Source organism: Amphiura filiformis, chromosome 13 (assembly GCF_039555335.1).
Source record: "Amphiura filiformis chromosome 13, Afil_fr2py, whole genome shotgun sequence".
Taxonomy (NCBI): domain Eukaryota; kingdom Metazoa; phylum Echinodermata; class Ophiuroidea; order Amphilepidida; family Amphiuridae; genus Amphiura; species Amphiura filiformis.
The window spans coordinates 30248104-30261641 of NC_092640.1; the positions used below are offsets into that span (position 1 = coordinate 30248104).

General features: G+C 37.1%; 2 protein-coding genes across 2 annotated transcripts in view; one reads left to right on the top strand and one right to left on the bottom strand.

The window, feature by feature from the left end:
• LOC140167576 (polyamine-transporting ATPase 13A3-like) overlaps positions 1-13538 on the bottom strand; it is a 91904-nt gene that overhangs the window by 5564 nt on the left and 72802 nt on the right. The window contains 2 exon segments of the mRNA XM_072190876.1: positions 9260-9441; positions 12233-12383. Coding sequence (XP_072046977.1) covers positions 9260-9441; positions 12233-12383 — 333 coding nt within the window.
• On the top strand, positions 5538-8657 carry LOC140168228 (complement C1q tumor necrosis factor-related protein 1-like). Its single transcript, XM_072191565.1, has one exon. The coding sequence runs from the start codon at positions 5629-5631 to the stop codon at positions 6403-6405; it is 777 nt and encodes a 258-aa protein (XP_072047666.1). The 5' UTR covers positions 5538-5628; the 3' UTR covers positions 6406-8657.

Sequence of the window (13538 nt, forward strand, 5' to 3'; positions counted from 1 at the left end):
AAATACTTTTGAAACATTTCTGTCAATCACATTTCTGTCAACCACCGGTACAAAATCTGAGAAATGTGCCTTTAAAACAGTTGGGTGGTATGTACAGTACATGTATGTAAATAGTAACTAATGTTACCAATAGAAGTACAAGCTATGTCTGCAATTTAATGTATCATATCAAAGCTATAGTATGTCATTCTGTTTATGATCAGGCTCTATAGGTTATATACCCAGGGGGGCACTGGTCATTGACAAGTTGGTATCCGAGGCTCCAAAAGATTTTTAATATACATATGGGGGGCATCAATGAGGCCTTCTCCGAGGCATGAAACACTGAGGGGGCAGGTGCAGGTGCCCAAAAGCTTTTGAAATGCATGCATTTTACATAAATTGCTCCTTAAATGATGAATCATACCTTAAAATTATGAATTTTACCCTAAATGTATGAATTGTACCATAATATTATGACTTTCATCTTAACTTATGTGGGGGGAGGGTCCAAGGGTACTTGCCCCCCCCCCCCAATCATTGGGAGTGCCGGGCCTCCAGGCCCACCGGTTCGGTAGCCACTGGGTATTATCCATGAACAAAGATTCATGTAAAAATGGTCATTTTCAGTATTAAAGCATTATTTATACGTAACATGAATAGAAGGGTATCTCAAACAAGCAAATTTGAGAAAAGAGTGGCTAAAAAATCATACATATTTAGGATCCTTTGAAAACAAAGTTGTATGAAATCATTATTTATTTATTTATTAAGTCATATTTTACCAGGGTAGCCCAGTCAGTGCATAGCACATGATATACATAGGGGCCCTGGAGAACATATACACAATATAAAATTAGATTGTTAAAATTACACAATTATAATTATACAAAGCTCAATTTAAATACATAAAAACTACATAACAATTTAAAACACAACAATAATATTATTATATACAATTATTGTTATATGAGTATTGATAAAAACTAAAATGGCAAAAGAATAATAAAATATTATCATAGCACACACGAAGGAGATACATAAAACATAAAATACATTAATAATAAAAGATTAAGAAGTAAAAGTATCACAGACAGCTATACAGTGCTCGATACCAATAAATGGTAGAGCTATTTTAAAAATATAGACACAGATATTAATACATTTCACAACACTGTGTTTCACGCCAAAGCGATCTTCAGGTGAATAAATTAAAATGAAAAACACGATAAAAGACATATAATCTGAATTGCCATTATTAACTGAGATGTTCAAATATTGTTGATTTAAATGAATATAACTTATTTATTGCACGAATATGATGTGGTAATTTGTTCCATTCTATTGCACCTTGGTATTGAAACGAGCGCACATGACTTTCATTGACGGCATAAAGTTTATCATTGAACTCTCTGACATAACAAGTTGAACTCTCTGACATAACAAGTTTTTGTGCTTTTCCCCTTGCTTTATAATGCAGAGTTTAGAGTAAAGAAAATTTACTTGATTTTAAGTAGATTATGCCAATGCTTGTTTAGGGTATAGAAATGAAATGTTTACTAGGGATGTATTTTCAGTTCAATGCTTATAGATGTTTAGGGTGCTTTTGAAAGTCCATATTCACAGATGGTACCACATTGTCTGTGTTAGGTGACCCCCTGGGTTACATACATGTGTAATAGTATTTAATGTTAAAAGTAAAAGTTCAGTATTTGCATATGGCTATACTATAACTACATCATGTGAATTCTGTTTACGATAACAGAGGAAAGCTTCTCTTGCCTTTTATGGTTGCATTGCTTGTTCACCAAATCATATTGCTTGCTTGCTTTGGCTCCTCAGTTATCAAGTGAAGGAGAGTATTTCTCTCCTTTTATGGCTGCATTGCCTGCGCAATCGGCAAATCATATTGCAGCTTTGGCTTCTGGATTTTTTAAGTATAAACTATACAACACATCCTGAACTTGCAGCAACTTGAATCATTGTAGAGCCAAGTCACGCTGTATGTCAGATTGTCTTAGAACTTTGTTACCTAACTTTGTGTGAACTGGAACAGAATTTACAGAAACTTTCATATTGTGTATTTAACGGAATAATATTTTTGGTGAGAGATCTTACAAGCATAAAACTGGGCAACATTTACTTTTGCTGTTTCACTTGAACTTGGAAACCAACTTTAATTTCATCTAGGCAAACTACAACTCAAGTGCATAGTAATAGGGGTATACAAAAGTATACTAGCTGAGTAAACTGAAGTGGAATTGACAACTTTACTTCACCATCACATCTATAGCTCATTTCTACAAAACTGAACAAGAACTTTGCAAACTTAAATCAGCAGCAGCAAAATCACCAATCTTGTTAAGATTTTTTCTTCAGTGCAAACAGGAATAATGAGAGGTAAGTCTTAGGTTTGTATGCACAAAACAAGTTGGACTATATCTAACTTTAGACATGGTCTAACTATGGAGAGAGTCCTACAGAGAAGGAACTTTTTCGTATTTACATTACCTTTTTCTATATTATTGCAGATACTGTTAAGGGCAAATACATGTAGCTTAATATTAGATGGCTGCAGGTTAACTTTAGGACTTTGCTAGGAGTAAATGAGGAACAGAAAAGATTTCTTAAGTCTAACCTCTACAAAAATGTATAGTTAGACTTCTCTAGTTTGACATGTTCTAATTTGTTTTATGCATATGATTCTTACAGTGTTCCACAAGTATTGTTACAATTTTAAAGTTTTATATAAACCTCACAAAAAGTACATTACAACCACGCCTTTAACTTTAAGGGAGAGTATATGGGAGAGAACATGGACCTTTTCCGACTTCATTATTTCTAAAGTTTAAATCCAAAGTAGGCTATATAAAACTTCAGTCCAACGTTCTTGAAAAAATTACAAAAATACCCTTTTTTACCCCAAAATTGTTGTGACAACGCACACAAAAAAATCAGTTCTGAGTAGGATTTTTCTGCTAGCTTTTCATAAGGCCAAAACAAATATTGTTGTGTTGCCCTCAAGTGGGAAAAATGGGAAAGTTAGGTCGATCGGTCGGATTTCTTTAAGACTAGTATTTCAATAAAATATTAATTTTAAGTGAAAAAAAATTGATTTAAAAACAATTGCGACCCTGATTTTTCAGGATTTAGGGACGGTCGATTGAGGGCAACACAACAATTTTTTTGCCCTCAAGTAGAGACACAAATTAATAAGGAGGTTTTTTTTTTAATTTCTTTTTTTTATTCGCCTCATTTTTTGAAATATTAAAAAAAAAGATGTGTAAAAAGCAAATTTTGTCACTATATTCGGGAAAAAATTGCACATAATGGTGTATATTTTTGTTTAAAAAAATAAATTTTGAAAAAATGAGAAATCCTTCCCTAGACTTTGATGTGCTCTGAACAATAGTGCAAAAAATTAACCTTTTGCTTGCATATTTTTTGAGTTATCATGTCACAAAAATTGTGCAATGTTGTCAAAAGTGAACTCTGAGAAATCAATGTTTTAGTAAAAAAATGCTAAAATTATGCATAAAACGTCCTTATATTTTAAAACGGTAAGACTTTCATGCTTATAAAAGCTGCATCTGGTGCATGGTCTAAATTTACATCTTTTTGCACCAATGAATCCATAATGTGTAATTTTAATGCGCCAAAATCTGAGTGGCCTTTTGACTGCAAATTTGTTTACGGTTTACACACCTTGCTGGCGTTAACAACATACCCAATGCAATTTGATTGCGTTGAACTTACATGCAGGTTTGCGCAGTGTCCACGTGCATGTCACGCGACAAGTATCGCACCTGTAATCACAATAAGTTTGCATATAATTTTCATATGTTTATGTTTGTAAGGCCAAAAAGAAAGAGGTTTGTCTCAAAGCTTGTGCACACATTTGTAAAATCGTATGCGACTTGAAAAAAAAAAATTAAATTTTTCCGAAAATACCATAAAAATACCAAGTCGGGAAAAAAAAAAGCACATTTCGCATTTGTTTTCAAACCACTCATGAGCTTTGAGACAAACCTTTATTTTTTTGTCCTAATATGACATGGAAATAAATTTGATTTTTTATAGTTTGTGTTTGTTTTATTGCTCTTCTCTTTTTGTTCATTCTTTCTTTCACTTTGTGTATGCTTTTTCTTTCAATTTTTGTTGATATGAAGCTCATATGGCATTCCCTTTTTGAGATGCGAGATAACAACAAAATTTAGATGGCATATTATGGATCGGCTCAAAAAAAAAAAAAAAAAATAGTTAGCACATGTTGACAATATGTTGGAACTCTTTACTACAGCTCTGATAGTTCAGTGAAATTAGTATAGCCATGTTTGATGAGAAGTACAAACCTTCCCCTTTCCCCTTCCCTCCCCCATTCCCCTAAATCAATGTTGGGGAGACTGGAGAGCCCAATGGCAAAAGTGTTTTCATCAACATTAAACTCATTTTACTAGATGTCCTCACATGTTTACTTTTAATTTGTTAACTGTTTTGTTTACTCCTAATTAACATATGAATGAAAAAAAGTACAGAAATTAAATCAAATACTGGAAATTACCTTTCACTAACACAACGTTTCGTCCGAAACCATCGGACAACATCAGGTGACCGATTTAGGTCACCTGATGATGTCCGATGCTTTCAGATGAAATGCTGTGTTAATGAAATGTAAGTTCCAGTATTTGATTAATTTCTGTACTTTTGTCTTACCAACTGGATAAATAATCTACACCTAGATATGAATGAAAAGTTTGTTGGAATAGTCCATTCAACTTACAGGGCGATGTGGATTTCTCTGTGTAAGCACGTTTACATTAGTATTGGTTACAGGTCCATAAACCAAAGGACCATTAGCCCAAAAACCCAGTAACTTATAGTTATAAAACCTAACCCATAGCCAAACCCTTGCCCCAAATTTCACCCTAATGGGCATTTAATACAAACAATACAGTATTGTGGATGCAAATGTTTTGCAATGGTCTACAGACACATTTTTTTCAGAAAAGGATGAGAACAATGCATCTGTAAGGAGGACACATTATTTTAAAATGTTACAGGGAACACTATTGTGATCACAAATGCATGCCCCAAGGGTGATGGTCTCACATGGTCCCCATGCAACGTTTCCAGCAGGGTCTAAGCTAGAAATTGAGGTTTGCCCATCATTTGAATAAAATTGCCTGCCCTTATTTGACCTTTAAAACATTTACCAGACTTCTACAGCCCATTCAGGGTTCAAAGAGTTAAAAATATGTGTTGCTATGGCCTTGTTTTGCCAACCTGGTCTACTAAAAATGTCAACAGCCTTTCTCAACACCTACAATTATAATGTAGTATCTGTCAAGTAGCATACTCTCCGTGTAAATGACGGGCAAACAGGTGGCTAGCTAAGACACTGGTTTCCAGGTCTCATATGGGTATCTCTTCAAACAGGTGGTTCTATATTATTTTACCCTTTCCCCCTTGGATTATTTACCTGAGCACTTGTGCAAGTTGCTCCACTGTCCATTGTTTATTAACTTTTATTTTGTTTTGTTTTTCTGCCTTGCAGGTTTAACACCATTACTGATCTTACTTCTCATAACATTGGCATGTGTGTACAACACAAGAGCCACAGTGACTGTCTCACCTGAAGGTCAACAACCAATGCCATGCAACAGTTGCTGTCAAGGGCCAGCAGGGAGCCAAGGGACGCCTGGGATACCTGGTGTACCGGGAAGCAATGGGATAAATGGCATTGCTGGCTCAAAGGGAGATCGAGGAGAGAGTATCAAGGGAGAAGCTGGACCAGGCGGAGAAAAAGGGGACGTTGGAAATCCCGGGTTGAAAGGAGAAAGTGGCCTGACTGGTTTAAGAGGTGTCCCAGGAAAGGTAGGGCCTGCAGGATTTGCTGGACCAGTTGGATCTACTGGTCCTGCAGGAATTGCTGGACCAGTTGGAGGTCCTGGTCCTGCAGGAACAGCTGGTCCAATTGGAGCTTCTGGTACACCTGGCATAAAAGGCCAAAAAGGTGAGATGGGACAGAGTCGTCTGTCAGCATTTTCAGCTGCAAGAAGCAGCAGCTTCACACCATCTTCAGCTGGACAAGCTTTACCTTTTGATGTAATTCAAACCAATGTTGGAGATGACTTTGACACAACATCAGGGCGATTCACCTGTGAGATCCCTGGCATCTATCTGTTTACATACAATATTATGACTTATAGGAATCAACCTCATATTCATCTGATGAAAAATGAAGCTATCATCAACACTGTGTTTAGATCTGATGAAGATCGCCATGACATAGCCAGTAATACAGCTGTGTTGCAGCTTGATGCTGGGGATCAAATGTGGTTAAAGTGCGTATATCCAGGTCATAAAATTTATAGTGATTCTTGGGATTACACAACATTTTCTGGTGTGCTTATACATGAGGTATAATAACAAGAATTAATGCACAAGTCAATTGAACCATGCGTTGAAAGTGCAAATGAATGAATGATTCAAATAACGATGCACTGCGTGCCAACAAACCACCTCTGTACGCGTGCATATACACTCGGCGCGTTTAACTTGACTGATTGATTGATTGATTTTATTTGGTTCCATAATACAAAATACAAAAATATATTATATTGCACAGATTAAAATACATTACATATATATAACACTTGACAAAATAAGAAATTAATAGATATACAATGTGAAGATAAAAATACACTAGGAACCGGGATAACCCATAAAGCCAATGTTTCAGGCTTATTTCCAATGGGGTCCTTTACGCACGACTCAATGCTGCGGCGAGCAAAATACACACATACATAGTGGTGTTATCGATAGAGATTTTGTGTATCGCCATGTCGGAAGAAAATACTTCCGACAATCGACATGTATCGACAGTCAACAACCTGACAGCATGGGAAATATCTTAACTTGCCCATTGAGCACCAACCTCCAATTAAGCTTACCCAATTCATCAAAACAAATACTCTGTGATTAAGATCATTACCTCTACCTCACCTGATCTGCACAGTAGTGAACATTATGTCATGATATTCCAAAGCTGTAATTGGTTGGAAGGTGCCCATGTCACTGACATGATATTTACATATATGTGTTTGTCCATTTATTATGTTATTATTCACATCACTGTGATGACTTCTTTTGCATGTCACATAATTTGTGAATTCTATGCTCCTGGTTGAGGGGGTATGTCTTAATATAATGGTGTATAATTTTTCTTGAACTGTGAACTTAAGGTCAACAAACTTAATCAGCGGCTAGTGGCTTTTGATGTTGTGACGGTACATCGTTTGTGTATCGATACTACCATTGAGTGTTCCAACATGTCGGAAGTCTGTGAATTTTCCGACTATCAACACTTTCGACAGTCGATAACAGGCCTACACATACATCATTACCGAACTTGAGGTGACCCAAATTATAGTTTTCACTTCACTTGAAAAATGAAAAAACAATTATATTTCACTGTGTCAGTGCAATAATGGGCTATTCCAGTTGAAATCCATGCACCCCTGTGTGGAAGACATGACCTTAATCTCCCACACAGGGAGTGGGAATTTCAAATGGGAGTCATCCATTCAAGAAGCCCCATTTGAAATCCACACCCCCTGTGTGGGAGATTAAGGTTATGTCTTCCATAGGGGGTGTATGGATTTCAACTGGAATAGGCCAAGAAGTGACTTTTCAGTGGTTTTGCAGAAGATTGTTTGTGTTTCAATTTGTTTACTTATCTATTCTTTTTTTAACATTTTTCATAATCAATTGAATACCTGAGTGGAAGAAGGGCCCACCTCCATCAAAACTGTTTTTGAGATAGTAAGAAAAAACTTAATATTTGGAAAAGTTTTATAGACAGAATGTTTTCATCTTCAGGGGACCTTTAATACATGAACATATAATATTACATACATTCGAAATTATATATGATGTTTCCATGGCAACGGTACATGTCTTAATACGAGCTGGAGTTGGGCCCTTCTTCCACTAATATACTTGCAAGTGCCAGTTCCGTAAGCAGATGTGTTATAAATAGCTACAGAAATTAGGTAATCATCCATTAATTGCACAAGTAGAAGCATGTAATATGTTAACAAGAAAGTTTATTGTAGTGAAAAGCAGATTTCATGGATGAACAAAATTCCTCTTTAATCCAATATTTGTGGAAGAAGGGCCCAACTCCATGGAGTTGGGCCTTTCTTCCATGAAAACCATGATTAAGTTTACGTGGAAGACTATTTAGAGAGTGAATTTTGGCTCATCTTTCACACACAAGGAAGAACAGTCTGCTGGCAATAAAATGCTGGGTCTAACTCATTTTTGTAAAAAATTGGAGTTGGGCCCTTCTTCCACTCAGGTATTCAATTAATAACTTCATTTTGCCTAAAATGTCACTTACAAGGTTCTGGCACTGACACAAAGATTTGAAACTGTTATTTTGTTCATCTACTCTTCATTAGCAATTTTCAAATTGAACAAATGTCAAATTCCTAATAACAGATTTATATACCAACTCACCGATGATGTTGACTTTTGACCCCTTGTATGGTTATCTCAAAATATGGTTAACTACTTTAGAAGTGTGTGTTGCTTGTGCGAGCCTCTGTCATGATTTCATGAGTGCAAAAATGCTTTATAAAATCATTCTGATGCGTTGTGTACAAGCATGCAAGGACACACACACAAAACACTATTGTGCCTGTGTTTGCATGTGGAGTCTAAATTGGTAGCAAGAGGGGGGGGGGGGGGTCAGGCAAAAATGGCAAAGGGTCAATATTAATTTTAGATGAAAGAGGTTAAGAAGAAAAAAACAAGATCAACTGACTATCAAGAGAAGTCCAAGCTAATTACCATCCATTGCGCTATTCCATTTAAAATCCACACTACCCCTGTGGAAGATTTTGGAAATATCTGTCACAGGGGGAGTATGAATTTCAAATGGAATGAACACATTAGGCAGCTCCATTTGAATTCCATACACCCTATGAGAAAGATTCAATCTGAATCTTCCCCTGAGGGAAAGTGAGATTCAAATGGAGCTGCCTATTAAATGGGTTTCCATTTGAAATTCATACTCCCTTGTGGCAGATATTTCCAAAATCTTCCACAGGGGTAGTGTGGATTTTAAATGGAATAGCCCAATTTATGCACATGAATAGAGTGTAATCAAAATCATCAGTGCAAATTTGACGAGCAAAATCTAGTTAAAACAAATCAATATTTAACCAGGAGTGCTGAGCAATTATAGGTCTCTTTGAGTCTTCCAGAAACTTACCATTGGTCCATATCGGTTGCCTGTATGGTTTCCCCTTGGAGAATGCACCTGCTAGGATTATATACTGGAAGCATGACACAAAGAATACCACGGTGTTCTCATAACACTGGATGTTTTCTGAGTAGAGTGTAGTGTTAGAAAAGTTGACTACATCTTCACCGGTATAGTGTATTGGTGTAAACCTAAACACAGGAAAAAGGTAAAAAATATAAACAGTCAAGTGAGGTTGGTAATGCACTAAAGCTGAATTTATACTCGATCGCCAGATTTTACGATGCATTGCTCATCGCTTTTGCAGTCATACTTATCACGGCGATTGCGATTGCAGACGACAATTAAATTATTCTAAATGCCACAAAATACATTTTTAGAACATCCATTGCTGTCAATAATTATTGCTTTGAATTAATTCATCATCGAAAGTTAATAATCGAGAAAGCTAAATTAATTAGCAAAATAATAGATCCAGTTGGTTGTGATGCATTCAAGTGTCAAGCGATATCACTCAAAAGTTCTCTTCACCTCGCAAAAGTGACGACATTTTTGTCTTGGCGATTTGTATCAATTGGTCGGCTTGACGCTCTAAAATGGAAGTAAACTTTGAGCATGTGAGCGATCGAGTATAAATTCACCTTAATAGATTCCAGTATTTGTGAATGTCTAATGTTTGCTAATCTGACAATAAGGTTTGCTAGTGCCACACCATTTGGCCTGATGACGAGTCTCAGATGAGACGTGATACGAGGGCCGGTCAAAAAGTTCGTAGAACTCGGTATGTTACTTTGAATTTGGTCTCATTTGAAAGCTTGTTCCTTCAAAACATGACTACAAAGATATTATATTTTTGCATCACTGTATATGGGCAGGACACCCTTCAGAGGAAGCCTACCTCCATGAATTCACAGGTACTACCAGAAGTGAATACAGGGTCATCATGGAATTTTCTCCCGACGGTGGTGAAAACTCAAATAAACTTTAACATTGTACAGTTGTTGTAAATGGTAATGAAGTCCTTGGTATTCAACAGCAACGAAATGGTTCTTAGAGTTCAAGCATGGAATAAGCGTACTTGAAGATCATCCAAGGTCCAAAAGACTTGCTGACGTCACCACTAATGATATACGCGCTGGTACAGTGGCATTGATAATGAATAAAGAGCCAAATAAGAAAGATGAGATAGCCATAAAATATGACAACTCTGATGAATGTGTTTTCAATATTAATCCATTAACATTTGGGTATCCCAGGGTGTATTCTAAATGGGGTCCCAGAATCTTCATGTACAACATTGATACCAGTTGTCATATTCAGGTCCACACCTTCTATACACTTAGAATGAGGACCAAGGCAAGTTTAATCTATATGTGGCTAAAGGTGATAAGGCATACATTAATCACTGGAAATATAGGTGAATTTAGTGGAGGCACCTGGATCTCACACCCCTAAGAAGATCATCACTCGGTCACCGTAGTGCAAGGTCTTCATCGTTGTTTCTGAGATCCAGGGATAGTCTTGATGACAGATCATTTGCCAAATGAAAGTACAATTATAGGCTTATATCATACAATTTTTATAGCAAAATTGAGGCAAGCCATTGTGTGAAAAAAGTGATGGTAGGAATGTGGCTGTTCTCGGATTGTGTCCTGTACGCTATTCTTAGTTTGTCAAGCTGCCATTCACGACAGAGGGGTCGGTTAATTAAACTAACCATATTGTGGTTCAGGTATGGCCTTCAGTTAGTGAATCCTATTTTAGAATTTTAAGTCCTACCTTCATAATACCAGGTTTGCTGGTGATCAATGCTGGTGAGCCTTCACTGAAGAGTGGCTCAAGGAGCTATCGGAAGACTTCCATTTTGTTGACATAGAAGGTTTCAAGAAAAATTGCGACGGGTACATTAAGGTATGTATTTACCATGCTCAAGGGAGAGATTGAATGAAATTGGCTAGTACTCTTTCAAGTACCTTGTTCTACGAACTTATTGACCGCCCCTCGTACCTTAGCTATCAAAAATAGTAAGGCAAGTCGAATGAAGCCTTTCACTAGGACACAAGTATTCATGCACCAATTACTGGGTTGATTCCAATTCAGTGATTCTTTTTGCTTCTCATACAAAGGTCTTTATGTATGTTGAGTATTGAGGATGGTAATGACATTTTCATTAAATCTAACTGAAGATTTTGCCAATTATCATAACCCCATGAGAACTATCTGCCGATCGGCCAAAAAGAAGTTTTCAATATCAATTGGCCCAATCAGCAACATTGTTTGAATAATTTCACCACACAAAAAATTGGGGTGAATTATTTGCAAAGCTCGATTCTGATTGGTCATTAAAGTGAAGATATCATGTAATTGACCAATCAGAGGCAATGTTAGATCGGCAGGTAGTGCTAAGGGGTTTAAAGGCAAGGGATTAAAATCATTGCATCTGATCCAAAGCCTTGTGTATCAAAAGGGAACTGCCAAATGCTGGTTGCATACTGCATGCTGCTTACCGCTAGCAGCGTGATGCTTTATCATGCTACTTGCATTTATCAGCAAGTGGTAGTCACCTAGCTGCATGCTGCTGAGCGGCAGCACATGACTCTGAAAGCCAATGTTGCTGCTCTCTGCTTGTGGCCAAAATTTTTTTATCCTCATATGTCATAGCGGCACCACTCCCAAGTTGACTTGAGTTCAACTCCTAGCAATCTGCCATTTTGCCAGTGGTGGACTGTTCAATATATCGGCTTGCCGCAGGTCATCGCTAGCGTTTCTGGTGCGAAGCAAGATCATTTATCAGAGTGATGGCAAAGGGGAAAGCGGCAGGAAATTATGACACCAGATTAAGTCCTGATGAGCAGCTTTAACATTTTGTTTACTTTGTGTTTGAGAATTGTACATAAAGAACTGTTATTACTATGGCCTCATTTCCTTTGAAGATTTATGCATAATATCATCATAAATTTCTTACTTGCATGATTAACTTACCATGACTGGGTATAAAGTGAGAAGTATGCCACCAGTTGGACTATCGTTACTAGGACAACTTGAACGAGAATGGAAAATAGGATTGTGGGTGATACCAAACTCCCAGGGGGTCGCCGCCTCACTAGTTTTGGATATGCTGCATTTTTACCCACTGTAGAAAAAGATCAAGATACAAGATGTTCTTTAATGGATATGTTTCATCTTCCGAGTGCAAGATTTCATCAATAAGGGGGAAAAATTGTTTGCTTGCCCTCCACCAACCGACCAAAATTGGCCAAAATCAGGGTTGGCCCTTTTCAAATTTTGTTAATAATTTGTTTATAATTTTAATATTTTTTTATTACTTTTTCTGTGTGCAAAATTTCATTTCAAAGCTAAATTTGACAACCAACATTTTGTTAAAAAGAAAATCATTACAGTAAACTCATAAAACATTTCATAACTGTCCATTCCTGCAGCCATGCATCTTATGCCTTTAACTATTTAGTCACCCTAATTGAATCTATTTCTATGGTGTGTCATGGGTATTGATGGTCTTAAGTATTGATTTATCTTTCCACATGACCGACGCTCATTGCCTAGGCCTATACAGTAGTGAGTCATTAAAAAATATTTTTCAAACCTACTGACCCACCCCAAAAATCCCACTGGAGGGCAAGCAAACAATATTTTGTCTAATGCACCGATCTAGCCGTTGCACCTGCTCTGACAATTGACCTTTTCGGTAAATCCCATAAGCCTTTGCGAGTACACCTGAGATGCCGTCATTTGACGTCACGCCGTACTGCAATGCGCAATAACGATGTTTGATAAACAATGTGTGCTTCGGCCCAGATTAGGCCTATAGAAAAATTATTTAATTTGTGTAAATGTGGGAACATACTCTTTGTGTGGCTGTGCGTAGTAAGCTGTTGTACGCAGATAACCTCGCTAATATGGACGCGCAGAGTAGCGTTGTATGCTCGTGTATTAGCATGATTAGTCGTGGAGTAACAGGCGTAGTTGAATGTTCCACGATGTACACAAATTAAATAATTTTTCTACAGTGATGGTCAGTAAGGCCCCTGCACTGTCACCTGGCTTGGTCACGGGTCTTGTCAGGTCAGTTAACTGCTCATTGCCACAAGGATGATTATTGTTGAATTAGTGGTCACACTTCCAAGACCTTGTTGACAGTTTATCAGTAGGGATCAGCATGGGTACAATTTTATTTCCTTATTCGTAGAGCAACTGGACTATAGGTGCCCAGTTCCGTCTGATTTTGACAGAATGGGTCACAAATGTCCTCCTACCTCAATATAAAGAA